Below are 26911 nucleotides of genomic sequence, written 5' to 3'. Positions count from 1 at the left end.
TTACCATTATAAAAGCACTTATACTTAGAGGCATGTAATATAATTCTTATTTTTGGACTATCCATATTCTCTTCCTCAATTTAAAAACCTTTTCAGATCTCATATTCAGCAGCAAATCCAAATAAAATTTGGGAAGACTGTATTTATTGTTGATGCATAACTCTAAAAAATAGTCCTGTTCTGAAGAGGGTTTTTTTGAATTTTTATTTTTAAAATTTGTTATTTAGACTATAGACTATAATCAAATTAGATATTAAATTTTATATTTTATGGTGATATTACTTAACAGGTTTTTATAGCAAATGTGCATTTTTTAAAATTTCTTACTTAGATTTAACGGAGATGCTATGTACTGAACTAAATTTATATTAAATATCATTCAATTTTGAGATCTCTTCTACTTTATAGTGTTTACAGTCTTTCTGCTCAACAAACTTAGATCAAATCTCAAAATTCTTTGCTCCTCAGCTTGATTTACACACAGTTATTTTAATACTGATAACCTACTTTTAGTAGGGAAACATGACAGTTTGTTGAGACATGCAGTTCCTAATGTAAATTTGCATGAAGACCTATTCTGTCCTGCAGGCATAATGCATTTCTCTTTTTAATGAGAGCTCATTGCTTTGACACATTTTCTGTGCCAGTGTTAGGGAGCTTGAACAACTTTTATAAAGTCAGCATTATTAAAGAGGTAATTATTGAGCAAACCCTAAACCAGATTATCTTGAAGTTACTGGAACCTAACTGAGCCTTCCTAGATTGGTGTTAACTGAAAAGCAAGATCTATCTGTGAGCTCAGAAGATGGTTTGAGGAAGCATTCCCTAGTGGAATTACACTGCCTGAGACAACAAGCTACTTCTGCAAAAAAGCCATAGCTGCCAACAGCTGCCAGAATTTTTACCTCTGCTTTGGCTTCGCTAGTCCCTGTTTTCCTCTGTTCTCTCATGCTTCTATTTATGGTTTATTTTACACTGCTCATGTTTTTGTGTTTAATTTGATCTGATGGATTTGTCTTCTACTCTTCTTAAAGGATCTACTGTCACTTTCCTCTCAACTCCCCTTTCACTCCCATCCTATCTTTCTTTCTAGACTGCTTTGTCTAGCTCTGTTACTCATACTAATATTCCACCCTCCCACCAGCTCCCTCTGTTCATTATTCACTTCTGGTCCTTTCCCTGCTTTGTTGTCCTTCCTTCACCTCTTCCACCATCAACTCTTATTTTCCATACCACTCCTCTTGTTTTTTTTTTTTTTTTTAATTCCCTTTTTTCTTTGATTATTCATATTTTTTCCCATGGTAGGCCAATGCCAAGGGTAAGCCTGCCTGTCACTGCTGAGGCTGTAACCAATTGCCAACATTGGAAAAAGAGCATCAGTGCTACTGAATTAAAGAGCTAAAACTGTAGGAATGGTGTAAGCAGCAAAACAAGCTTGGAAGAATGTATTTGTTATGCTAAGAAAGCCCTGCTTTTTCCAAAAGTCAGTAACATGGCAGGGATTTAAGGACTAGCAAAATAAAAAATATAAGAATAGAAAATGTGCAGTGTTGCTGCATGACTTCACTTTTGTATCATTTCATGTGTCTGCTGTGTCTGCTAAGATCTGCCACTGTGTCCTAGGGTGTCCTAGGTTTCAGTGAAACAATAATAAATCCCAGATTTAGAGAAAACTTCTCTTAGTGCTGTCACCATTATGTCACTTTCTTGAAATTGCTTTTGCAGTGTATCTTTCATACAGTTATACAGTTCTTTTGATAGCTTTTCCTTCTACAGCCTTGATGAATGCACATTTCTACCAAAAAAGAATAAATTATCTTTATATACTACAATCCAGAAAACATAAGTCACCAATTTAATTTCTCATGGACACTGTAAGTTATTTTGAGTGTATTATTAATGCCATGGTGACAGGGTGAGTAAGGTTTATGCCATTGCCATGACAAATCACTGCAGTGTTGTGAAGTTCCAGGCAGTCACCAGGATGTCCATCCTGCAGCTTATTGCATCTTCATCCCATTTAGTCTCAGTGTCTTGAAGCTGAGAGACTTTTGACCTTCATCTTTATACAGTTTTACAAGAATCAGTGCCAGAAATGCTTGTGTTAATCTGCATAATTTCTTCTCCCTTTTCCCCCTTGATATTCCTAGCTCTGCCCACTTGACCCGCTCTAAATAAATAATCTGTTGTCTTGATGTTTACATTATGGCCATTTTCTGCTGAGTCATCGCTTGAAAAAGTATGATAGGATGTCTGCTAACCAGAAGATATAATTTCTCCTCATAAAACAGTTCTCTTTTTTGGCTTTTTTTTCCTCCTCATGCCTTTTTGTCCCCTTTTTTCCTGACAATAATGGTACCTGCAAAGTAACTACAAAATAACCTTAGGAAAAGCTTTTTCTTTTCTCCAGCAAAATTTAAAGTCCTGAAACATGTTAGCCTGTTTTGTTGCCATATTAAGATATATGCATAAAGACTTTTCAGAGATTTCATTTAAGGCTTTGGTGGATATTTAGATGCTAGGCTTTCTTATTCTTGCTAAGTTAGACTATTTTTTATTTGGTTGGTTTTTTTTGTTGTGTCTAAATCTTGTTTTGCAGTTTCCTAGCTGCTGCTATAATTATCTGAATTTGCTTGTATTATTTTTTACTTCCTGCATAGCAATCTGAGATCTTTCCAGTATTGTTCCTGATCTTGTCAGAACTAAATTAGTTGTAATTGTTTGGATGGGAGTAATCCCGCTGAAGACAATAATTACTCCTCTTGAATATCTGCATGAGGAGATGTTTGCAGAAATAGAACATTAGTTTTCTCTGAAAATTTGGTTTTTTACACCTTCCAGGTCATTAATGGGGATATTAAATATATTTTGTGCTAATACTGATCCTTGCCAAGGAAAGTTTATAAGCCATTTTCATTTTGTTTATCTTACTGTAGTGCAACATGAACATAGTGCTGAGGCTTCCCCTTGTAGGCACATTGTTACATCTCATACCCTCTAGGTCACCCTCTCATTAGTGGCTGTATCATTTGTGCTGTAATTCTCTATAGTTTTACATCAGCTTCATATGGAGGAGAGTACAGATACCTACTTCTGACGTGTACTTTGAATTTTTGAACACAATAGAGAACTCTTGAGAACAATCTGAGCTGTGTTTTTTTGGTTGGTGTGATTGCATGCACATCAAGGTAGTGTTTCATATTGCTCCTTTCACAGACTGGGTATCTGATTCCATTAAATTTTCTGAAGGTGTGGAAGAATGTGCAAAAATCTCTTGTTGTGAGCATGCTGCTGCCTAGCAATACTTCTCCAGAGCAGATTTTAAACTGAGGGCTCTATTACAAGCATTTTGAAAATATTATCTATATTTTAAATAGTACTTCTGCTCCGAAGCAAAGTATAAAATGCAGCAAGTTATTCATAGGTGGCCTTGGGTTTGTATAAACATATGTGTCTCCTGAGCTGTGGGGTCAGTTAGGGGTACAGCTCTGCCCAACAATGTTTGTATGACTATGAAAATAATTGAAAAGAGATCCTGTCAAAGCAGCATATTTTGACATCTCCATTGTTATATGAATTGAAGGGCTCCTAAATGACTCATGCAGCCACCAGGATTATTTACAATCATGACACATAGTACGAAAATTTGCACTTTTGTTTGTCATGATCACTCCAAGGTAGGGTAGATGAGACAGGGTGATAAATAAACCTGTTTTCTTCACTTGCAGATGTGAAAGCCCTCTTTCTACTCAAAAGCCATGTACTTTACACATCCAAAGATGATTTATTTTGCCCCAGAACTGTAGCAACAGCGTGTATTTAGGTGATTAACTAGTGAATATTGTTACAAAGAAAAGTATCTCTGAAATAACCTACGAAGAATAAACTGATGACAGATAATGATCTGAGAAACACTGCCGGTTTTGGGTATTCCTCAGGGTCTCCTAATTTGCCTGTTTCTAAGTATTTAAGGACTGGCCTTTGCTAAAGCAATTTAGCTCCTTAGGAGTAGGTGCAGCATCACTACAAGTCACTACAAGGAAAACAGAGAGGTCAGACGTCTGGGAGGTCACAAGTGAAAAAAACCCAATGTGGGCAGCTTCATTTGGCTCCACTGAGACTCATCCCATGGCCAAAGTGAAACTTGCACTATGAATACCCTGATAAAGAAACCATGGAAGCAAAGTTTGACCAATTTTTAATGCATGTAAAACAATTAGCTGTCCCATACATGGTCTTTTCAGCTATCCTGGTTTACTTATATGCTGTGTTTAAGCCTTAGAACTTACGAGAAAATCAGTATTAGAATTCCGTCTGAAAAATACTTAGGAGTTTTTTTAAATAGCTGATACTAAGTAGTTTATAGAAGTCCCAGAAGTCTCACATTTCTGACACCTTACTTAAGAATTTTATTTTTTCATATGGATGAAGTTGTTCTCAGGGCTCTTTCGGAGTTCTTAATATGTCTCATTAAATAATATTAACTTCTTTAATTTCCATTTATTCTTACTCTGATGTTATGTACTAATTTTCCAGTACCACTATATCCTTTACATGCTATTTGAATGACATAAAACATGAGATGCAAATATTGCTCATCACTCTGCACAAGATGTGGTTATTAGCTATTTAATCTATAGATTGCATTCATATCTTCTTTCTTTTGGAGACATCTGCTCATGCTGGATTGTGTCTCCAGTGAATTGCATTTAGAAGCAAACTTGGCAAAACACTATCATGCCATCTCTCACTTTCAGCATTTTTATTAACATTATATTAACATTCTCAAATATATAGCAAAGCTGAGAGCTGCATGCACGTGTGCACACACACACACATGCACAAGTCCTCTCTCAGGGCAATCTGAGCACAGCCATAATGAACAAACACAGGGAGCATGTGAATCCATATAAAAAGGGAAATAAGAACTGCAATTTTTCATTTTTAAGACAGCTATGGTTTAGCCTGGCATACAGCTAAACACGAACAGCACCACAGAACTGTTTGCTCACTCCCCTCAGTAGGATGGGGAAGAGAATAAGAAAAAGGTAAAACTTGTGGCTAGAGAGAAGGTTTAATCAGACTGAAAAGGAAGGGAAAATAATAAGAATTATGAAACAATGTAGAAAACATGTGATGCCCAGTGGAGCTGCACAGCACCCACTGACCCACAGTCCCTGGACAGGAGGCTGCCACCCTCAGCCAGCTCCCCCCAGTTTTGTTGCTCAGCATGATGCCATATGGTATGGAACATCCCCTTGGTCAGCTGTCCCAGCTGTGTCACCTGCCTGCTGCTTGTAATGGCAGGGCAGCATGACAAGGTGAAGTCATTGGTGTAGTGTCAGCCATGCTCAGCAATGACTAAATCATCAGTGTGTTACCAACATTACGCTTACCTTAAACCCAAAACACAGCACTGTACCAGCTGCTAGGAATCAAAACAACTCTACCACAGCTGAAACCAGGACAAAGACTTAAAAGATATTGATGGGTATTTTGAGAAGCTCCTGACAGTTTATTAGGTGATAGTTTCATAAAGTTTTTAACAAGATTTAAGCATCTGGACATCTTAAACATTTTTTAAAGTATCTCAAGGAACCTATTTTAGGTGCACAGGATCTTTGCAAATATGACTATTAATGCTAAATCCAGTCATGTTTGAAATGAAGAGAAAGCTTTCAGTGGCCATTAGGTTGACTTGGAAGTTAGCTCTTTTTCCAAGAGACTGTTTACGTCTCTTTTTTGGACTTTTCTTATAGCAAGTAACTCCTCACTGATAAATTCTTCATAAAGAGTTTTGCCCAGAGTTCATTTTCCCGCTGTTCTTCCAGTTTCTGTGACCTCCTCCCTTGCTGCCTGCTCCCCATTTCCTCTTGGCTGCTTTTCCCTCTCCACCCTGCAGCTCATCCATTGCGTTACAGCAATTGCCCGTTTCTTCCACTCCTTTTGCCCAGCTCCTAGGCAGTTTAGGTTTTTGTAGGGATTTCTTAAAGGTGTATTGCCATGAGTTTCACTAAGCCCTGGATTGCATTACTATTTTAAAACTACTCTTTCCTAAAACACAACAGTGATATGTTAAGAGTTAGATCTGGGATTTAAAATTATTGTTGTCTTTCTAGTGGTTTTTTTCCTATACTGACTTACTACAGTTATTAAACATAGTACAAAAGAAACAAGTTAATTGCAATAGGGCTAATAATTGAGAACACATTAATGGAAAAAGACACAAGAAATAAGCATAGCAGTAACAGCACACATCTGTACTTAGAGGACCTTGACTGATTTCACTGCTAGCTCTTATTTGGAGGGTTAAGGTCATTTGCATTGATTGTCCCCTGTGGTGACAGATAATGCTTGTTTTGCATATATTTACTTAGATTTAAAGTCACATCGTTGAAAATAACATAAAATCTGTTATTTTTCTGTACACCATTGCAAATTATCCTGTACCTGTGGGCAAAGTCCTCTAATATAGCAGGATTTTTCTTGATAGGTGAGCTGATTTCATACACTTTTTATTTTGTCTGACTCAACTTTCATTCCCAGGGCAAATGCTTATTTAGTGAAAATGGGATGAGAGCTTAAACCAGTCTAACTCTCTTCCATTTAAAATGTTCAAAGAGGGTCAAAGTGCACCCTTCATCCTTGGAGCTGAAGCTAACTTGCTACTAAATTAGAAGTGAATGAGAGAAAATATTATTCAAATGTTGCATCTAAAAAATAGAGTTGTGAAACTTGGGCTTGAAAAATGTCTTTTTTTTTTTTTTGCCACCATCATTTTGCCATGATTTCTATAATCTGGGATTTTGTGTTCATTGATAAAATTTTACTACATGCATGCAGCATAGTCTCACTGAGAAGTTAAATTTTTAGCTGTTCAGAATTTTTCTTTTTTAAATCCCAGTGTCCTTCTGGGAGAGCTAGTAATAGAAACCTAAGCTGCTAAAATGTGCTAGCAGTCTTAACTGTAAGAAAAAATGTTTTATGTATGTGATTATAAATCTGTAAATTCTGTACAGTAGCTGAAAGCAAGTTAAAAAAATTAATCAGCTCTGATCTTGTTGATAGTGTTGTTTGCACAACTTAAAATGACCAGTAATTGTCTCACAGATGCATAGTAATTATAGTCTAAATGCAGATGTTTCCTTTTCCTTCACTGCCACAAGAGTCACTCTTCAGCGTTGTATTGTGTAACATCCTACTGTGGCACATAAAAGTACATCTTTATATAGCAAGGGACTCCCTTATCCATTTGTACTTATATATAACACTGCACATGGGTATGCTGTTGAAAGAATAGTTTGGCAGAGGCAAGTGTTCAGATATTATCAAGCACTGGAATTAAGGTGCTGAATTACACGTGCAGCTTCAATTCAGTGGATTGTGCATCTGCCTTGTCACACAGGCTTTAACTGTATGATGGTCTACTGCTTTTACACAGGATGTACTCTGTATGCATCATAGGGTGGAAGTGCTCTTAGGATGACTCTTATGTGTAGGAGTTCTACTGCAGAAGTTGTAAAGTGTATAAATGAATAAAACAGGAGATTGCAGGAAGACAGAGGATCTCTTATTGCTTTAAAAAGAGAGAGTGCTTCTTTGGAGATTGAAGGGTGGGCACAGGGTCACTGTAAATAAGCTGAACAACTGATTTAAAACATTCTTTCATCTTCCATTTTCTAAGTGCCTAAATCAAAGCATGTAGCTGGGTTTATAGAAGTTCTTAAGCTGCTATTCAGCACTGAACTCTGTGTGTGCTGTAGTCTGAGTATTATTGATATGTAAAATTAATGACTCTTAAAAGTCAAATCCCTGGCATCTCAATTGGACCTAGGTAAAAAAAATTGACCTCCTGGTTTAGTTTTCATCCTGTGTAATGGGAGTGAAGCAGTCAGATACTACTATAGTGATGAGCACAGAAAACCAGTCTATTAAGTGATAGTTTCTTCTTCACACTAGTATTTGAATAGCATGAAGTAAGTTAAGTTCTAGGACTGCCCATTTAACTGAGGATAACAAACAAAATACTGAATAACTGTTTGTGGAGTAAATAACCACCTTCATTTGCACTAAGTAAGAGCAAGAATTTTATTAAGAAAATTACTGAGGATGTAATAGTATATGATCACATCATTCTGACTGCATCATAATATACAAATAAACAAGCTAAACCAAGGCTGCATGGTGAACCTTAAGTCTGGGATTTGGTAACACTTTAGTACTTAATTTTGCACCCTTAAAATAAGTATTTTAACAGGAACTTTGTTTTTAATTTCCTACTGTTGTTAAAGTGGAAAAGCTCAGCTGTGTAGCTCACTGGCAGGTTTTGACACTTTGACTACAATATGGAAAATTCTGTTGGATTTCAGGGAGAGTCTGATGGCATTTGTATTCCTCATATGAATCAGTAGCACAGGGGAGGAGGTATTTTTTTTTCTAGACGAACTCTCAGATATTTGCTAATGGCTGGAGTTAGGGTGAAATTTCCTTTTCCTTCCAGGCTTCTTAGGGCAATGAGCTTTCCTGTGCACATTCTTCCCTAGTGTGGCTGTTTCTGCCACGTCTCCTCCAGCCTGCTCCTGACCTGCTTCTGCCAACTCCTTCCTCACTGTCCAGTCCTCACTCCTCAGCTGACCTTGGCCCTTCTGCTCTTGCTCTGCCAGTTCTTGTTTCATGCCTTCATGTCACAGCCCTTCCCAGGTTCACCTGGTCAGTCCTTTCATGCTCTGAGGCATTTGTTCCAGCTGTCTCTTTGATTTCTGTGCCTCCGTGGCCTCTGGTTGCATACTGCAATCCTTGGCTCTCGTCTGTCTTCTCTGAAACCTTCACACACACAGTTCATACCCTCCTTGTTCATTAACCTGCCTTGTTCAAAGCAGGTTAGCTCCAGTTCCATGCCAGCATGTCAGACCCGTAGCTCTCCCGAAGTCAGCTTCCTCCAGCACTGATGGTTACTAATCCCAACAGTTACCTTGCAGGGCCATTTCTCCTGGAGTCTTTATCCACAGAGTCTGCTGCTCCCTTGAATGCTTTCCAGCTGCAGCTCCCAGGCTCTGTCAGTCTGTGTTTGTCCCTCAGGCTCTCAGTGTATTTCTCCAGCCCTTTCCTGCAGCATGCTGGTTCCGGTGTTTGTCCTCTCCACATTCACATCACACGGCTTCTTCCTCTCTCTGGCTGTGCAGGCTGAGCGAGTCACGGAGAGCAAATCGAAAAGTCTCCTGCCTCCCAGGTCTGGGGCCTGCCTTGCCCTGCTCTCCATGCCTCTTGTCTGCACTGCCATCAACCTGAAACCATGGCAGGCAACGATTAAGTGCAAAGATTAGTTTTTCCTCTGGATCTCCAAGCTGGAAGGATCCTGGTCAGCTCTTTGGTGGGGATGGTAGGTGTCCCAAGTGTGGAGGTAAGAGCCGTGAGGGTGGAATTTTCCTGGTCATTCTGTGATGGTGGGGTATTGGTCTGGCAGATCTGAAATCCCTGAGGCACTCTGTTTAGGGGGTGCCAATCCGAAGGGATTTTTCAAAGATGATACATTGAAGACATTTTAGTTGAGAAATTTGAAACCTGTTTAAAAAAGTTTGGTAAAATAACATTGGTAGATACCTGAACACTAGGAACAGTTAAATCAAAGTATTTACCTTTACAAAGAAGAACTGCTAGTAGGTAAGGAGAGATTAAAAGAAGTTCACTTGCTCAGCAAAACCAAGAGAAGGTGAGAGGATGCAGGCTATGAATACATTGGGGAAGCAAAAAAGGTTATTTAAGGAAATAAACATTGTTGTTGCAAAAAGCCCCCGAAAGACCGGGAGTAAGGTTGAGGTGGCAGCTAGAAGATCACTTGTAATCAAGACAGCAGGAAGTTCTGCAGCAGTTTTCCTGTCAGAGTAGTGAGATCAAACACAAACTTTAAGAGCTTTACTTTATACTCCCTGATGCCAGGGGTAGCAGATGATATTTATACCTCAAAGACTTATCACTCTGACAAATGTAGGCAGATTTTTAACAAAGATGGCAAAAGACTTATGTCTAGCTTAAAGCATATTCGTATTTGAAGTATCCATCCCAAAGCTTACAGTCTTCTCAAAAAAGATCACTGGGTTTTTTTTAGTGTTTACAAATAACTCCTGGATGTTTTCATAATCTTGCTTTCAGGCTTCTCAATCAGCTTTCACTAAAAGTTTTCAAGAAAATTAAACCTAGGGAAGGAAATATTTTCAAGCAAACTTAAGATAAAGAAACTCAAAATTGATTTGATAAGAGAAAACTCTCAAATTATTAAAACTGGTGTGTGTAATTATAAGAATATGTATTTTCAAATAGTTTAATGTTGATTGATTGCTGGATCGAGTCTTCAAATTCAGTTCTAAAACACAGATGATGGAATAAACCCCAAATGCTTATTTCCATCTTCTCCTACCTTTAGAAAGAAAGAATGTAAGTTCTCTCTACAGAGCAGGTAGGTATTGTCTTGATGTTTGAAAAGCCTACCTGTGTGCAAAGACAGTTTAACACAGACTCTGGATGATCAGGAGTTTCAGATTTAGTATATTTGCCTTCCAGCTTTCTGCTTATTGCTTTATGACATTGAATACAAACCCAGAAACTCTGTAGTAATTTCCATATTTCCTGATAACATAGGTACTTGGAAGTATGGATGTCCTCTTAAGTGAGTGGCACACAACCAAAGAAAAATATTGATTTCCTATATCTGCATCTCCACTGGTGATTTATTTTTTAAAGTTCATCATCACTGGCTTTACATTGTCCTTGTTTGTACTTTCATTTGTGTGTGTTTTGAATTTTGGTCATTTCTGACAACATGCAGTTCCAAGCGACACAAATAGCCTGATTACACACATTGCATGTTTTGAGTTCTGCATTGCATTATCATCTACCCAGGTTAAAGTGGTAAAGATTTACTAATGGGAACATTCAGTTGCCCTAGATTTTGTCTTAAATTTGTTAAGCTATTTTACTTTAAAAGTTGATCCACTTTAATATCATTAAGTCTGGGATGTTAAAGGACAAAAATAGCCTTTCACTTTCAATTGATAGTCTAAATTATTTTAAATTAAAAGGAATTTTGCTGAAACACACTGAGTAAAATCATTATTCTAGTTCTTAATTTCTGTTGATATTTATCCATTTCCTGCAATGAGTATAATAAAAGAAAAATATATTCCAGGAATTCTGAGATAGTTTAGTATAAGTGAAATATAAATAACTCATAACTAAACTGAAAATTAAATGTCAGTCAGTATTGATCTGTACTTCCTACAGCTTCCAAAAAACAGCATTAAAGGACTCACTGCAGTGGACAATCTTCTTAAAGATAAAATGTGAAAGTACAAACTATTTGATTAGAATTCAGCTGACCAGCACAATCTCTGATGTGTCATAGGGTTGGGAAATTTTTGTTAATATGAAGATAATTTGGTATCAGCCTTGCAGCAGCTTTTCCCAGCTGGTTTGCCTGACCGAATTTAAAACCTGACCTCGGCTAATGCTTCCTCCCCCCGGAATGACAGTATGCAGCCCCCGCTGTTCTCGACCCTTTCAGCTCCTATTGCAGGTGGCTTAGCTGATCTCTGGTGGTGTGTAGGGTACTGCCAGCTACACCATCTTCCACCCAGTCTCTCCCCGATCTCCTGCTGTGCCTCACCTATGACAAACAGCAATTCTTTCCCTCCTCAGGGAAAATCACGCCTTGGAACTTGGCCGAATCCCTCTAACAAGAAGTGTACTAAATGCTTCTTTGAAATCATCCCCGTTACTGGAAACCAGCTCGCTTTTACAGCACAGCTGCCAGCCTGACTCTCGGGCGGCTCCCGCAAATCCCCTGATTTCGTGGAAGCCCGGCGGCGGCGGCAGAGGGAGCTCGGCTCTCGGCAGAGGCAGCTCGGCTCTCGGCTCCCGGCTCCCGGCAGAGGCAGCTCGGCTCCCGGCTGCGCCGCTCCCGGAGCCCTCCGCTCCCGGGACTCGTGGGAGCCGTGCCACGGGAACCCCGCCTCTGGATGCTGCCAGCTCCGCCTGGCTGAGCCCCCGAGCGGCCGCGCAAAGTGCGCTGCGGATGCAGCCGCTCCTGCGGAGCCGCCAGGCTGCTGAGCAGCAGCAGAGCCCAATCGGAGGCAGAGAATAAGCAGCTGTAGCCACTGGGCTGTGACCTTACACAGGCCTTCAAGCTAAGAGCAGTCAAGTCCTGACCCTTGCTAAGTCCCTGAGAACAGGCTAAGTAAGGATGGTCAATGTTTTATTCACGCAATGTTTTATTCACCCGCCAAAAAGCATTGTCTATTATTAACTGATGTATTTCACATCACAGTGCAATACACAGCCATGTAATTTATACAGAAGTAACAGAAGTGCCTTACATATTCTGATTTTAACAGAATATAACAACCTTTTTTTCCCCCATATGTTGTCCTAATGGGCCAGGAACTCTTTTCAGAATAGTACAGATGTTCTGCATTATTTCCTATTTTTTAAACTGCTAATTATGATGCTCTGATAATGGAATGCTTATTTGGGACTTACAACTCTATCATGGAAAATGTGCATGCTAGAATAGAGTCCAGTGAGATGAATGGTACGCAAACAGTGCCTGTGTGCAAAAGAGGAACAATTACAGAATTCGTATCAAAGCTGTTAATTTACTCACACAAAGTTGTTCAGTTCATTATAAATGCCTTTGGAATAGCAAGGTAAAAAATGCCTAGGTGCTTAATATCTCTGTGCACGCCTTACTCAGAAGCATCTCCATGCTGAATACGAAAGTAGACTGTAATTAAGTTAGAAGCTGACATTTCTGAATGTTTCCCAGATTTTGTTGTTATGAGAAATTCCTTTCTGAACTTCCTACATTGCTCCGAAAATGAAACAACATGGTAATTGAGAAGTTAAAAAGCTAAAGTGGGTTTTGATTATTCATTTGCTTACTGCATGTATCAATTAAGGTAGGATAACCTAAAAGCAGATAGCTAGTTGTAATACACACAGGTGCCAAAGATTGTTCTACCATTGCCTGTTCAGTTTGATTCGCATAAAATGTGAGTGGAGTCTTCCCACATAGCTTATTTTCCAGCATTGTAGCAGAGCAGACTAAAAGGCAGACTCATTTTCCCTAAAACTGACATCTCAGTAGACTGGTGGTGCACAATGAACAACCACTCAACAGTGCTTTTGGCTTCTACAGCTAGGAGAAGATGTTATGAAATATAATAATGGGCTGTGAAGGCCTCTTTTGAAAAAAGGAAACCCTACTGGATAAAATGTATAGCTTACTTTCAAAAATAAATCTGAGCGTTGAGAGATCTTTCCCCAAAACTTCAATAGCAATTGTGATTGTACTTTGTTCTGGCATATTTCAAGCTGCTACATAAATACTAACAAACTATTGCTATAGCACCTCATAACACTCTGTTTGGTCTCTCCAACTTTCATATTATAAGCTGGAAATGCAGAAAGTGGAAAAGATGCAAGTCAGAATCTGTGTCTGTGGGTCTCAGATCCAACGATACTGAGGGTTGCTGATCAGCCAAAAGAAGGTACATTCCTGAAGCAGGATGTTCAGAGCTGGGATTAAAGGCAACACTTTCTCTTCTGTGGCAAAATCTGGGGCTAAGGACAGGCTCAAAGGAACCTAATCCCTGACTAAGCACATGAGGGGCCCTGGTAGCCCCAGCTGGTTCAGCAAAGTGCCCTGCAGCAAGCTGAGCACTTCCAACTCTTATCAGGAAGACACTGATATGAGACCATCCTGCTTTAGGAGATCCAGTTTTAGTTTATTATACAAACTGACAGCAAAATAGTCTCTGCACTAAAACTAATTATGAAGGAAATCTGAGCTGGTATCAGACATCTCATGTTTCTGTTTCTCTGCACTTACCTTTTGCACTCTCTACATCACAATACAGTGAACAAGAATTCAGTTAATTAGTTTTATGTTTTCATTCCCTCTCTCACAACTTGCACATTTCAAACTTCACCATGGAGTGCTGTACAAGGAGAAAAGAGAATTGGGATAGAAGTGAAGAGGTTCAGAAGGAAAAAAGTGATCTCCTCTTATTATACAGATTATTTAACTGTATATTATTTTTTACTTTTATGCAGAGCAAAGAGTGCATCATGTTTCTCTGGATTATCAGTAAAAAAAAAAATCAGACAACAGCAATACATTTTATCAGATCTCAATCACTGTACAAATTTCTTCTTTAAGAAAAGGTATCATTTAAGCCCCTTTATAGAAAAAAATAAAATTGAGAAAAGGGCAACACAAACCTAAAATATCTGGTTTAATATCAAATCTGAAATCTAGAATGGCTGAATGGGGCTGTTGCTGTGTAACAAAATATGCTGGCTTTAAACTGAAAGAGGGTAGATTTAGATCAGACATAAGGAAGCAATCCTTCACTATGGAGTTCCAGTGAGGCACTGGAACAGGCTGTCCAGAGAAACTGTGTAAGTGCTCAAGGCCGGGTTGGATGGGGCTTTGTGCAACCTGGTCTAGTGGAAGCTGTCCCTGCAAGGGGGCTGGAACTAGATGGTCTTTAAAGGTCCCTTAAAACTCAAACAATTCTGTGAGCCTATGATTCTACTACACCTGTAAAAGGTGACAACAGCACACAACTAAAAATTAAATAATTGTACGAGCATCAGGCTGCACTTTTGAAAGGCTGTTAACAGTAGCTCCCACATGAAATGACAAATCAAACCCACCATTTTCTTGTCTCATGCCTTGGAGAAACAATAAAACCCTTCAATCAGAAAATACAGAGTAAAAGCAACAGCACCGTGCTGACCATTGTGTCCTGATGACATATGTTTAATGATGTACCTCAAATTTCTACATGGAGCTGACCTGTTACTGTTCACACATCTCCGTTTCCTACTTTACCATAAACAGGGCAGCCAGACATGGCAGCAGCCCTCTGCTGCATCAGTGTTTATTTACGTTTCTGGAAGAGCTCTTTTTTGAGTAGCTGGGAAGCCTAGAAGTGGATACAGTTTATACTCCGAGATCAGTCGTTTGTTTGCCGAAGTCGCCTGGCAAAGCGTGACCGAAGGCTGCCCATCGTGCCGTGCTGCCCGGAGGGGCTGCTCCGAGGAATGGTGTTCCTGCCTGCCCTGCTCCCTCCGTCCCCGTTATCCAGGCGCGCCGGGCTGCCCGGGTAATAAAGAGCTCCCGGCGGGCCTGGGTCTGTCCCAGGGGCGGATTTACCAGGAGCTCGGTGATGGCAAATCTTCCCCTTGTCCTGGCGGGGGAGCCAAACGCCTTCGATCTGTAGCCGGGAAGGTTGTTGGTTTTTTTTTTTTTTTTTTTCGGCTGTTGTTGCTGCTGGGTTTATTGTTGGGGAAGTGGGAGGCTCATTTGCGAGCTGGTTGCCCAGCCGCAGTCCACGGCTCTAGCCCCACATCCCTCCAAATGCACTCCCGCTAAAGACCGGCTATTTTTTGGAGGATCACCCTCGGCACGCCGCACACGCACCCTTCCCCCCCTTAAAATTCACACCAATGGTGAGCGGCGGCCCTCTCCCCTATCCTCCTTTTCCCGTGAGATGCTTTTCCACGCCACGCGGGGCGGGTATTCGCCGGCGCCACCTGAGGCCCTTCGTCCCGAGCTGCTCCCCACGCACCTGTCTGTCTGTCTGTCTCCCCGTGCAGAGCTCCGGCAACGCGTCCTACCGATGCTCCATGTCGTCCTCCGCCGATTTCTCCGACGAGGAGGACTTCAGCCAGAGGTCGGGGACGGTGTCGCCGGCGCCGGGGGACACGCTGCCCTGGAACCTGCCCAAACACGAGCGGTCCAAGCGGAAGATCCAGGGCGGCTCGGTGCTGGACCCCGCCGAGCGGGCCGTGCTGCGCATCGCCGGTAAGCGCGGCCGGGCGGGGGCGGCCGGGGCCGGAGGGACCCCCGTCCCTTCTCCTGCAGAGCGCGGCCCCGCCGGGCGGTGACTAAGCTCTTTGGCCGCCTTTTCCGGCTGGGTGAACTGATGCGTGTGGAAGGCGAGCCCAAACACGCGCAGGTGCGCCCATTAAACTTTCATGCGAAAAGGCATCAGCGGCCGGGGGCTGCAGCCGCGGCGGGGGGCGGCTCAGCGGGGCCGGGCTTTTTTCGGCCCACAAGGCCGAGGCAGCCCCCGGCAGCCCTGGGTGGAAGCGGCATCCCGCCCGCAGCGCGGGAGAGGCCGCGGCGGCCGATGATGCTCCGCGAGGGGCGGGGGACCAGGAGCCGGTCTTTGTCCGCTCGGGGCCGGGGCTGCGCTCGGGGAGGACGGGGACAGGAACAGAGCCGCCCCGGTGTGCCGGAGGCGCCAACGGGCTCTGGTCCGCGGCCCGCCGACAATTGATGTCGCAAATAGGGCGGAGGTCCGCATCACCCTGGCGAAAGCTGGAAAACGCCTGAAACGAATCCCAGAAAGATGCGGCGCTCCTCAGTGCTCCCCGGAGACACCGCTGTTGTTCTCCCCAACCACCCCGATTATATATGCGCCTCCATGGGTATCTCCCGGGACACCATTTCCCAGAGTAGCCCATCCCAGCGGCGCTATTAGCGGGGGCAGCGCTGCGGAGCCGGGCTCCCGCCAGCCGCAGGATGCAGCCGCCGCTGGGCGCGGGGGTTGCGGAGCCGCCCCCACCGCGGGCAGGGTGCGGAGGACGGGGAGCGGCGGGCCGGGCAGCGGGGACGGCAGCGGAGCGGGCCCGGCCGCGGGGTCAGGGCCGGGGGACAGCGGGGAACGCAGGCGCGGCGGTGGCACCTGCGGCGGGGCCGCGCCCGCCCCGCCCCTCCGCCGGGGCTGCGGGAGCTGCCGGGGCTGCGGGAGCTGCCGGCCCGTGGCTGCCGCCTTGGGGTCGCTCCCCGCTCGCTCCCTGCCCTGCAGTGTCCCCCCCGGCCCCGTCGGCGCTGCGGGCGTCGCGTCCCCGCCCCGGCAGCCGCCCCCTCCTCATGGCGGGGCCGGGCGGAGGCGGCGGCAGAGCTCGCCGGCCCCGCAGGCGGTGCCTCGGCCACGGGCTGGATGGAGCCGGGCTCTGCGGCGGGGAGGCGGCGGCCGCCGCGCTGGTGCCGCCCCTCCGCGCTCCGAGGGGCGGCTTCGAAACCCGAGCGGCCGCGGGGGCGGTGCCTCGGCCGGGCTGGCAGCGCCGCCCCCGCCCGCCCGCTGCTGCCGGGGCTTTTCTCGTGCCATCCCCGAAGCTGCCGGCCGCCCGGAGCCGCACCGGCGGGCACGGCAGGGCAGGGCAGGGCTGGGCTGGGCTGGGCTAGGCTAGCTGCCGGCCATGGCTGGCTACCTCTCCCCCGGCGCGTATTTCTACGCCGAGGAGCAGGAGTACCTGCAAGCCTACGAAGATGTCCTAGAGAGATACAAAGGTAGGGCAGTGCTCCCCTCCGCGCTCGCCCCGCCGGGTGTGGCGACTGCGGAGCCGGGAGGCGCTGGCGGCCAGGTGGGGACATTGGTGGCCCCGCGTCCCTGCGAGGGTCGCTCTGGAGGGAACGGACGTGGGCGGCTGGTGCGATAGATATAAATACCGTGTCACCTCACCAGTGTGTGACAGGCGCTCTCGCGTGTTCAAAAGTCGCTTTTTCGAGTGCGGTGCGGACGCAGGGATTTATGTCTCGATGTGCATTCATATTTAAAGCTTTGGTTCATTTTTACCTATTTATTTATTTATTTATTTGGTTTATATTTTGGGCTAGGGCAAAGAATTAGCTCAGTTCGTTTTGCGCCTGAGTTTTTTAATCGAATACAGAAAAATAAGGAAAACGGCATTTATCAGGGTGAAGATACATGCAGCCAAATTAATTCTGCTAGAAATGTAAATTGCATTGATTTCTTAAGGACATCGGGATGGAAGGGATGATTTGGATGATTCACTGCTGTTTTTCAGTACATTTGCTAGTACTAAATCTGAAGAAGCTTATCAAAAGTGTTACAGCTCTGTTTTTAATCCAAGTGCGAAAGGGATGGAGTTAACTGTTCACACTGAACATCCCTGAAATAGTTTTTACAGCATATGCTGACATTTGCAGTGCTGAGTCCTTTTGTAATGTTAGGGAATAAGATGTTAGGTTTCATGTCTGAAGCTGATGTCTTCAATCAGTCCTGAAGATTTTTGTTAAATGGTTTCCACTGATGGGAATGGGAGTGGCATAGTTTAAGACAGCTTGATTTGAAGATAGTGATACTTGATTTCATTTATTCTGTGTTGTTAGTAGCAGTATTTTGAATAATAAACCCTCAACAGATGGTTATTTTGACTATGAGAACTTGTTGGGTCTGGCTGTACTTTATACTGGTGTCACTTGCAATTTCATGTGTCATTAGCAGTATTGACTAATGACTCCTTTGTGTCTGTTGCCCATTGTGTCAATGCAGCAATGGAGCATGTGCACCGTTTCTGTACTCAAACGCATTAGTGCCTTTTGGTTGAGAAATAATTACCATTTGATGATTGCCATCATCTTCAAAACCATGTCTTTATTCCATTCTCTCCTTTTTTTTAAAGTCCTCAATTTATATGCAGCTGATCTGATTTGTGCAAAATTTTGGAGCTAGTAGGCTGTTTACTTTTAAAATAAACACTGAGAAAGCTTGTTTTTCTGCTTTGAATCACCTTTTATTTCCTGCTAGAATTAGGTTTAATAAGCTTCCTTCTCATACCAATTACTTGCTTAAAAACCTGGGAAAGAGATTAGGCCCAATTTCCCCTATTTCAATGGGAGTTTTATCAGGAATGGGACTGAAAGGTCTGGTTTTTATAGGTTGGGGAACAATAGGATTTTAATTAATTAAACTCTAAAAGCTAATTTACATCTCTGTAAGAAATAAACCACTTTCTGAAAGTATTTGAGTATATCTCATTGTGGGGGTAACACAAAGTCCATTCATATGCCATTTTCAGTGGACCCCCTGAATCCTGAAATTATTTGGAAGGATCCATTGTCTGTTGTCTTGGTTTTTAGTGTCATATATTTTATGTTGCTATGCTGTGTTTTGGTGCTCGAGGTAGACTTTATTCAGCCATTTGGAGCAAAGGTAAAGGTTTGGACTTGTTTTAATTAAGATGTATTGGAAATCTGGAAAGCACATTACTTTCTAAAATGTGTTTTCAAGCCAGTCATGATTTCCCATTTGAGTCCCAGTAGTATGACTTCACTACAGCGATTGTTGTTCTGATGACTTGCTATGGGAGCTGATCTAATCAGAAAAGAATTGCTACAATATAGGCTTTGAAGAGGGAGTGCCATTTCTCTGAATTTCTCAGTTTTGTAAACACCTCCTTCAGTAAATTTCTTAATCAAATGTAAACTATGTTGGCTTTATAAGACGAGTTTCAATCTATAATTTTAATGCTGATAGTTCTTTTTTTTCCCCCTTCCTTTTACAGTCTGCAGAATGCTTCATGCTCATTTAGGCCATTATCAGGGTGCCAAATTATCTTTGTCCCAGCTGTTGAGTACTGTAACTAGCAGAGTCAGCTGTACAAAATTCATTGCCTGTCTTGGAAGGCTTGGGATCGCATGATGCCGCATCATTAAGATGTTCAGGCAGTTTGACTTAGGAAGATAAAAGCTGCCCTTTGTAAATGTAGAAAAGTGAAATTTTCCTCTTCCTCTGTTTCTGTTTCCAAAGTAGGCTGCAGATTTTGAAGATCATGCAATACCAAGTACCTTGTTGTTTTAAAAATTGAATGCTGACTATTTGTGTGTCTCCAAATTCTGTCTGCTGATCATGTCTCTGGCTGTGACAGTAAATAATTAGGCAACTGTTTGCTAAATCTGACATACCACTGAAGTGCTGTTTGCTATGGGAGAAGAGAGTGTTGTTTTCTGATCCCTGGTCAGCTCGGTTGCTGGCTGTCAATTTCTTTGTTTGGTTTTTTTTTTTCTCTATTAGTAATTATTTGGCAGAATTTCTAAAGCATTTTGATGGAGGAAAAAAAGTCACATTTTATCAGATGTTTTAGAAATCCAGATTGAATCAGGTTGAATCCAGCTACTTATTCTGGGTAAAAAATTGCTTCTTTGTTGGTAGCACCTCTAAGAATTCAAAGGCAAACCCTCTCTAATGAGAGTGGCAATAAAACATCTAGTATAGTTTATTTATTGAAGAATTTTACATATTTCACAATTTGTTTATGACTGAATAGCTATATGAGAAATCATCAAATAGTTGTTAATATAATTAAGTTCTCAAAAATTGTATTTGAGTTCTCTCAGAGGTTGTAAAGAACTTAAAAAATTATTCTTGGTGCTCTGTAAGTTACGTCATGGTTGCCTGGTAACAAAATGTAATGAAATTGTTACCTGTAGCCTTTTTAAGAAAGAAATAAGAAATAAATAATAGAAAATAAATAAGAAAATGTGCAATAGTATTTGATGTACTTTTCATTTTTAAAGCATTAAATGCCATCTCTGTCATATGGCATAGGAATGCATTGTTCTGTGCCATTATTATTTGAACATTAAATATTTGAAGATTATTATTTTAAGCTGTGAGTGCAGTATGTTCATTAGATTTCCTCTGCTATAAATCTGAAGTAATAAACTGAGAGTCAGGTTTATATATATAAATATATCATCCCTCTGAAATGGTCACTCTGTAATGTAGTTTTCAGTTCAGGTAGTAAACTTTTATTTGAATAGCAGTTGCAACAATCCTTTTCTGAAAGATTTTGAACAATTATGTAACTAGGTTGTCTCCATTTTGACATAATTTTTGATAGGGGTACGTCTGTTAATGGCAGCATGACTGCAGTATCTGGAAAAGAGCTAACTCATGGAGTAAAGTGTTGAATAAATCATAGGTATTCAACAACATTCTTTAACTATGTAAGCCCTTGAAGTTTAAAATAGTTAGGGGTATCTGAGCTGTGCAGTGCTTTTAATGCTGTAGATTTATACATCTACAACTATAGGAAACAGATATATTAGAAAAGTCATCTTGACATGACTGCCCATGAAAAATAGAGTCTTGCAGTTCAGGGTCTTCACTAAATTATTGCTAATGCTAGGAAAGGTGTCACATGAATCTTTTGTTTGCAGTGGGTGTCTGATTAGTGCTTCCTTTGGGTACTTTGGGCCTGCTGCATAGCCCTGGTGTCCGTAGGAAGGAGGGGTAAGTCTGGGAGACAGCAAAACTTAGGTCAGGTTGTTAAATTTTGGTACAATCTGTTTCACTGTTGGCATTGCTCTCTGGCTTTAAAACGATCTGTAATACTACACATTCAGCTGAAACACAGCAAACAGCTCTGGTTCTGTATTCTGAGAACAAAGATACTGGAGATGGACGAGAGCTAGCAGGTCATCTGATGCATTTTGTTGCCTGTGTAGGGTTCAGAGACAATGTAATTTGTTCTAATGATTGATTGAGGGCAGTGTCAAGTAAAGCTGTTCTGACACTGGGTACAGGTTTTGAATTAAGATAGAAACCATAGATGCCTGTTGTCCAGCTCCTTTGAGCTGACTTAAGAAGGGAGTGTTTGCACAGAATGGGTTTTATACATCTGAAAATGAATTTTAGGAATTTGGAGGCTCCTAAGTGTGTTAGGTATCAGATTTAGTTCAGGGGTATTCTTCTTCAGAGGTGACTTTATGGAGTAAAGACAGTAGGGGCCATGATAGATGCTCCTGGCTCTGGAATATGTGAATTTCTGTGTTTCCTTATTTGTGCTTTGAAGTTGGGGAGCTGAATTTTTAGTCAGCAGAAATCATGCTCTTCTGGGCTCTCTCAGCTGTGAACTAATTGGATCTTCTGCTTTAGGGTTCTGATTTTTGAATGCAGCAGGAAATCCTGAAGTGAGAAATTGATTAGGTGGCTTCCACTATGGATGGTTTTCTTTGACCTCTTTTCATGCGCTGGTAGTATATAGCCTCTGGCCTTAGGATTAATCACTTTTTTTTTTAATTATTTTTTTTTAATTTCAAACGGGAAAGTTATTTGGCTGACTATTGGGCATGTGTGGATTATCCAGCTGCATGTCACCTAATCCTTTCTTTGCCACCATGCCAGTCTTCAGCAGGACAACCCCATTGTTTCCCATATTCCTAGCACATTTCCTACAGCAGGTTACCCTCCAGGGAAGGAAGAATTATAGCCAGCAGAAAATGTCTTCAGTTAGGGATGGAAACATAATAGCTATTGTGCTGTCTGAAATTGGGCAAAATTACCCGTCAACTGGAGCCACCTAAAATGTAAAGCCTGAAGTTTTTACTCTGTTTCAACATTCTTCCTTATTTAAGGTGAACGTTCTGACTTTTAAAGGGCTTGGAGATGGGATATTTCCTTGAGTACATTCATCTTAAATATGACCCAGATCTTGCTGATTTGACTTGTATGAGCTAAAAGGAAGAGATCTTGGAGTAAAATAGAAAGAACCTGAATGTTGGGCAAGTCAGTGAGGTTTGTTTGTGTAGAGGCCTTGAGATTTGGGTATCATTTTCTGGATCTGAGTTTGATGGGATACATAAACTATGGTGGTTTCTCCATGATTTTAATAGATACCTGTTTGGTTGACTAAGGCAGATAGAATTTGGCCATTGATTGAAATATTTTTGTATTTGAATTGGAGAAGACATCAAAGGTCTGGTTCTTTGCTTTTCTGCTATTCCCCAGTTCCCATTGAGTCAGCAACATCTTTTAAGTAGAGCTCATAGAAATATTCCATAATTCTTTTTTTAGCATGAAAGCCAAGAGGTGGTCAGGTATGAGGGGAAGAAAAAAGGAAAAAGAACTTCAGTCACTATTGAGTTAAAAAGTTTATTTTGTCTCAATCTATATTTCTGGTTGAGATGTTAATAATTGTTTTCTGTGATCAACTTGGCTAATTTCTAGTGGTATGTTGCTTGAGAACCAGATTATGCTTTATTATTTTTCCTTTACGCTATTTAAAACAAGCCTGATTTGAGGAGTTTATTCCACCATTTCAACATGTACTTGGAATTAACTGCTTTGTGAAATAAAAATGGGCTTATTCACATGCTTGAATTTTAAGTGCAAGTATTTTATAAGTTCAGGCTTAAAATAATAACTTTTTGAAATGTCAAATATGAATGCAGCTTATTGCTGCATGCCTGAAATGTTTCCTGTAAAACATCATTAAAGCCGTTTAATTTAACAAAGCCTTGTTTTTCTGTAGTGGGTGAAAATATTCATGTACTCAATGCTTGCAGTCAGCCCAGCTTTCAAACAGGTGAAACAATGCTTACAAAGACACTTCAGTCTGCTGGTCAAATCCTGAAGGGCATGTTAATAGCCAGATCTTACAAGCTGGTCTGTGTAGGCAGACTCGGTGCTTTTGGGGGGGAAAGACTGGCTTTGGAAACCCACCCACCCACCCACTCCAGGCTCTTCCCAAGACTGGGGCCCAAGTAATAGTTGATCCTTTGATAAGGCATATTCCTATTAAAGTCAGGCCTTCTGTAGGGAATTCCAATTTGGTTGTAGCTTCATTAAAAGCAAGTCAGCATGGCTCCAGAATTAATTTAATTTTACCTGGTGAGTACGTCATTTTGCTGTGGAGTGTTAATCTATTAATTTCTTCAATTTTCTACAAAATGATGATAGCTGCCGATAAATCTGTGAAAGGGTGAAGATTCTAGGTAAATGTATTGAGGGTTAAATTGTGGACCTTGCAATCACACAATTAGTGTGGCTATTTCTGTAAGACAAGGAGGATTAGGTCTCTGATGGGCTTTCCAGTGGCATAGGCCAAAATCTGCTCTTGATTATAGCCACATGGCCCTTTTGAACTTGGTTTGCTTTTAAACATATCTTCATTGTTCAGTTTCATAGTTAATATATAAAATTACAGTATTTAATGACGTGCTCTGCAATGCATATAAATACAGATCAGCAGTTAAGTGGGGTTCATAGCCTAATTGTGTTGGAAAACTAAATTAGTTTGGCCTGAGGTTCAGGTATCCAGCTATCTGACAGCTATGACACTTGGCACCACGTGGATCTAAAATTAGTAGAGCTCTTCTATTGTGGGATTAGAGAGATGTGTGTATGTTTTAGTTCACAAAATGGGTAAAAGTCTGACTTTGTATACAGCTTTCAGAGGCATGTTTTGGGCATTTTGCAGATGCAAATATGGGTGAACAGAGAAGTTCCAGAAAGTCTCTTGCTTGGCACTGAAATGGATATCCTGTCAAAGTCTGCTCATAGACTTTGCTTCTGCCTGATCAGATTACCCTCTGTGCTCCTCATGTGACAAGTCTCCTAGGCACAGTAGAAGCAACATTAGAAAATGAGTGTAATCATTTGGGCAGACATTTTGCAGTAATATTAATGATAAAGCATCCAGCAAACTGTTCAAGCAAAAGAGCTTTTTTGAAAGAGAAATGGCACTTTCAGTGCTGTGGTTTTTATTCAAACAAAACTTCTGTTAATTTTGGTGGGAGTCAGGAACTTAGCTATTGATGTTTATAAATATTTAATGCTTTAAATTACTTTGCCTTTAGATAAATTTTTAATTTTGAGATAAAGGGTTTACATTACGTCCTAGGAGTTAGGAAATGACTAGAGCGCTTGTCTGAAGAAGCCACTGCTGTGTATTTGTATATAACTTCTGGGAATAAGGTATTATTGCTAAGGTAGTTCTGGTTCCAGAGTGGCATATTTTCAAAAGAACATATAGCAATGTGATTGCAAGTCCCAATGACCTTTAATAGCAATTAGGCTCTTCCCTGCTGTTTGTGCCTTGGAAGTTTTCCTCCAGTGACTATACGTTCATTATTGAGATCATACCTGATGTTGGAAACCATTTCATAATACCATGTATTACAGAGAAGTTCTGCATTTAAAACTCTGGTTTGGAAATGTTTTAAATATGGAGTCTTCTCTGGAGAAATAGTAATGCTAATTTTTAGGAAGAAAGTTGATTTATGAATTAAAAAGAAGATACATTTCAAACATACTGAAATTTTCTCCATAGAGCAGACTTGTTAGGCTTTATGCCTTCTACCCTCTTAATTTTTAAGAAAGCAATTGCTTAGAAAAATTTGTTGTGGTTTTGGGTATGTTTTCATTTTGCTTTAATGAAATTTTTTGTCTACCTCCAGTTTACGCTGGAGTTAAAGAGGCTTTGGCTCAGTATCTCTTTAAAGTAGAGAAGAACAGACACAGATGAGCCACAGGAAGAAAGCCAAAGTTGATTAGGTCCCTTGATGAAATTACCTTATAATTTTACCATGCTCAACCGGATACTTTTGCACTCTGTTTTTTTCAATATTTCAAAATAGAGCCCTTGTTAATGAAGTCCATATAGTTCTTGTGAGGCCAGACCTATCCTACCTCTGAGGATATTCACCCAAATTCTCATTTTCTGCTGTTGCAAATTCTATTAAATGAAATCACATTGGTTCTTGCAGACCTTGTATGTTTCTACTTAAACTGTACATTTATTTTTGCTTTCTCATGGATATACATTTCCTTCAGATCTTGGATTACACGGAGTCCAGCCATCCAGCATGCTGTTTAAAGTGGGTGTATGGTAGGACTGAGCAGCATCTAACAGTTACAATCTAATTTATAAAGATTATATTAGTATCCTAGAAACAATACATGTTTATGCCTTGATATTTTGACTGTCATACTGAAGCATTTTTTTTTGCTTTGGGAACAACATAATACTCAAGAGAATGTCAAGTTTACACTGAGAGTTTGTATGTCTCTCCAATAATTTGCATTTTAATAGTAAATGTAAGGATTTGATTAAATAACAATAGCATGTGGGTGATTATCTTTATTCTAAGCTTGAAATGTCCCTTGAATTTGGTGCCTTGATTTTTGTAGCCATTTCAGTGGCAGTGCTGTGAATCATCTGTTGCAGGTCTGGGTGTATGACTAAATTGTTGATGGACCTTTGTATAATTTGTTCTGGATACTGTTTTTTTTTTTTCTTTTCTCTTTGCATTTCCTCATCTAATACGCTTTGAGTCTATTCACTTCGGATCTTTGAGCATTTGGGAATTTCTGGGAATACTTCTTCATTGGAGGTTGGGGGAAGCTTTTGGTTTTTTTAAAAAGACTTTGTTCCTAGCATATGAAAGACCCTCCTCCTTTGGTTCCCCTTTTTTCTTTCCTTCATTATCTTTTAAGTTAAATTTTAGCTGTAGGTTGTGTGGATAGATAGAAGGCAGGAGACTAGAGATAGTGGTGAAAGTAATCTCACCCCTAAAGAGTTACAGCTGTGCCAATTATCAAGCATTAAGAACAAGCCTGCCCTTAATAGGCCACAGCTGGATCTGGTTAAGAGGGGTATTATAAAAGAGCAGGTTGGCTGGTCGAGAGGTGAGATGGAGTTTGTTAGCTGTGCTGAGGAGAAGGAGTCAGTACTGTGAGGAGCTGCTCGTGAGAAACCCCCGAGAAGGTATGAAACCTTTCCAATAGGACAGCAACAAGGTTGGATTCCTTGTGGGCCTGCAGGCAGAAGATGGGTTTCCTTTGAGGTGCTTCTTGTGGAGTTGAATTCCACATCTAGTACTTCCTCATCAGGCTGGTCCCTTCCCTCTCACGCTGGAAAAAGAGAAGTCCTCTATTCCCTCCTCCTTCTGCTGCCCCTGGCACAGAGAGCACTCGAGCACTGGCTCCAGTCTAGGAAGCAGTGTGGGCTTCCCTCCCTGAACTGTAGTTAAAGCTGTTGAGACGTCTTTGAGCTTTCCTTATCATAATGAAATGTTAAAACTGTGTGTTGAATGAGATTTCTCAGGCTATGTGGCCATGTGCTGGTTCCTGCTGTGAACTTGAGTTCCTAGAGTCAGGATCAAGGCTGACTGGAACTTGAGTATCAGGTCATGCACTGACGTGCTCGTGTCCTACTGTGAGAGAAATCCAAGGCTGGTTTAATCCCTGTCAGGGAAAGTGCAGAGAGAGGGAACACCACCAAGGGGACAGACAGATAATTTCTGAAATGTTTC

At 41.4% G+C, this 26911-nt stretch overlaps 1 protein-coding gene and 1 long non-coding RNA gene across 11 annotated transcripts in view; one reads left to right on the top strand and one right to left on the bottom strand.

Moving 5' to 3' along the window:
* Window positions 1-15902, bottom strand: part of LOC135296205 (uncharacterized) — a 28953-nt gene extending 13051 nt beyond the window's left edge. The window contains exon 1 of the long non-coding RNA XR_010358243.1: window positions 15630-15902. This is a non-coding gene — a long non-coding RNA (uncharacterized LOC135296205). The remainder of the gene's footprint in view (window positions 1-15629) is intronic.
* LOC135296195 (dystonin-like) overlaps window positions 1-26911 on the top strand; it is a 288180-nt gene that overhangs the window by 16563 nt on the left and 244706 nt on the right. For 5 of the 10 annotated variants that reach the window (XM_064412231.1, XM_064412229.1, XM_064412227.1 and 2 more), the window contains exon 4: window positions 15658-15865. In XM_064412231.1, the coding sequence (XP_064268301.1) occupies window positions 15658-15865 (208 nt within the window). Of the gene's footprint in view, window positions 1-15657; window positions 15866-17126; window positions 17360-26911 lie in introns of those variants that run through there. The other 5 variants (XM_064412234.1, XM_064412233.1, XM_064412236.1 and 2 more) reach the window with 3 other exon arrangements.

This window comes from Passer domesticus, chromosome 3, assembly GCF_036417665.1.
Source record: "Passer domesticus isolate bPasDom1 chromosome 3, bPasDom1.hap1, whole genome shotgun sequence".
Lineage (NCBI taxonomy): Eukaryota > Metazoa > Chordata > Aves > Passeriformes > Passeridae > Passer > Passer domesticus.
Note: the sequence above shows the minus strand (reverse complement) of the source record. Positions and strands in the feature narration are given on the sequence as shown.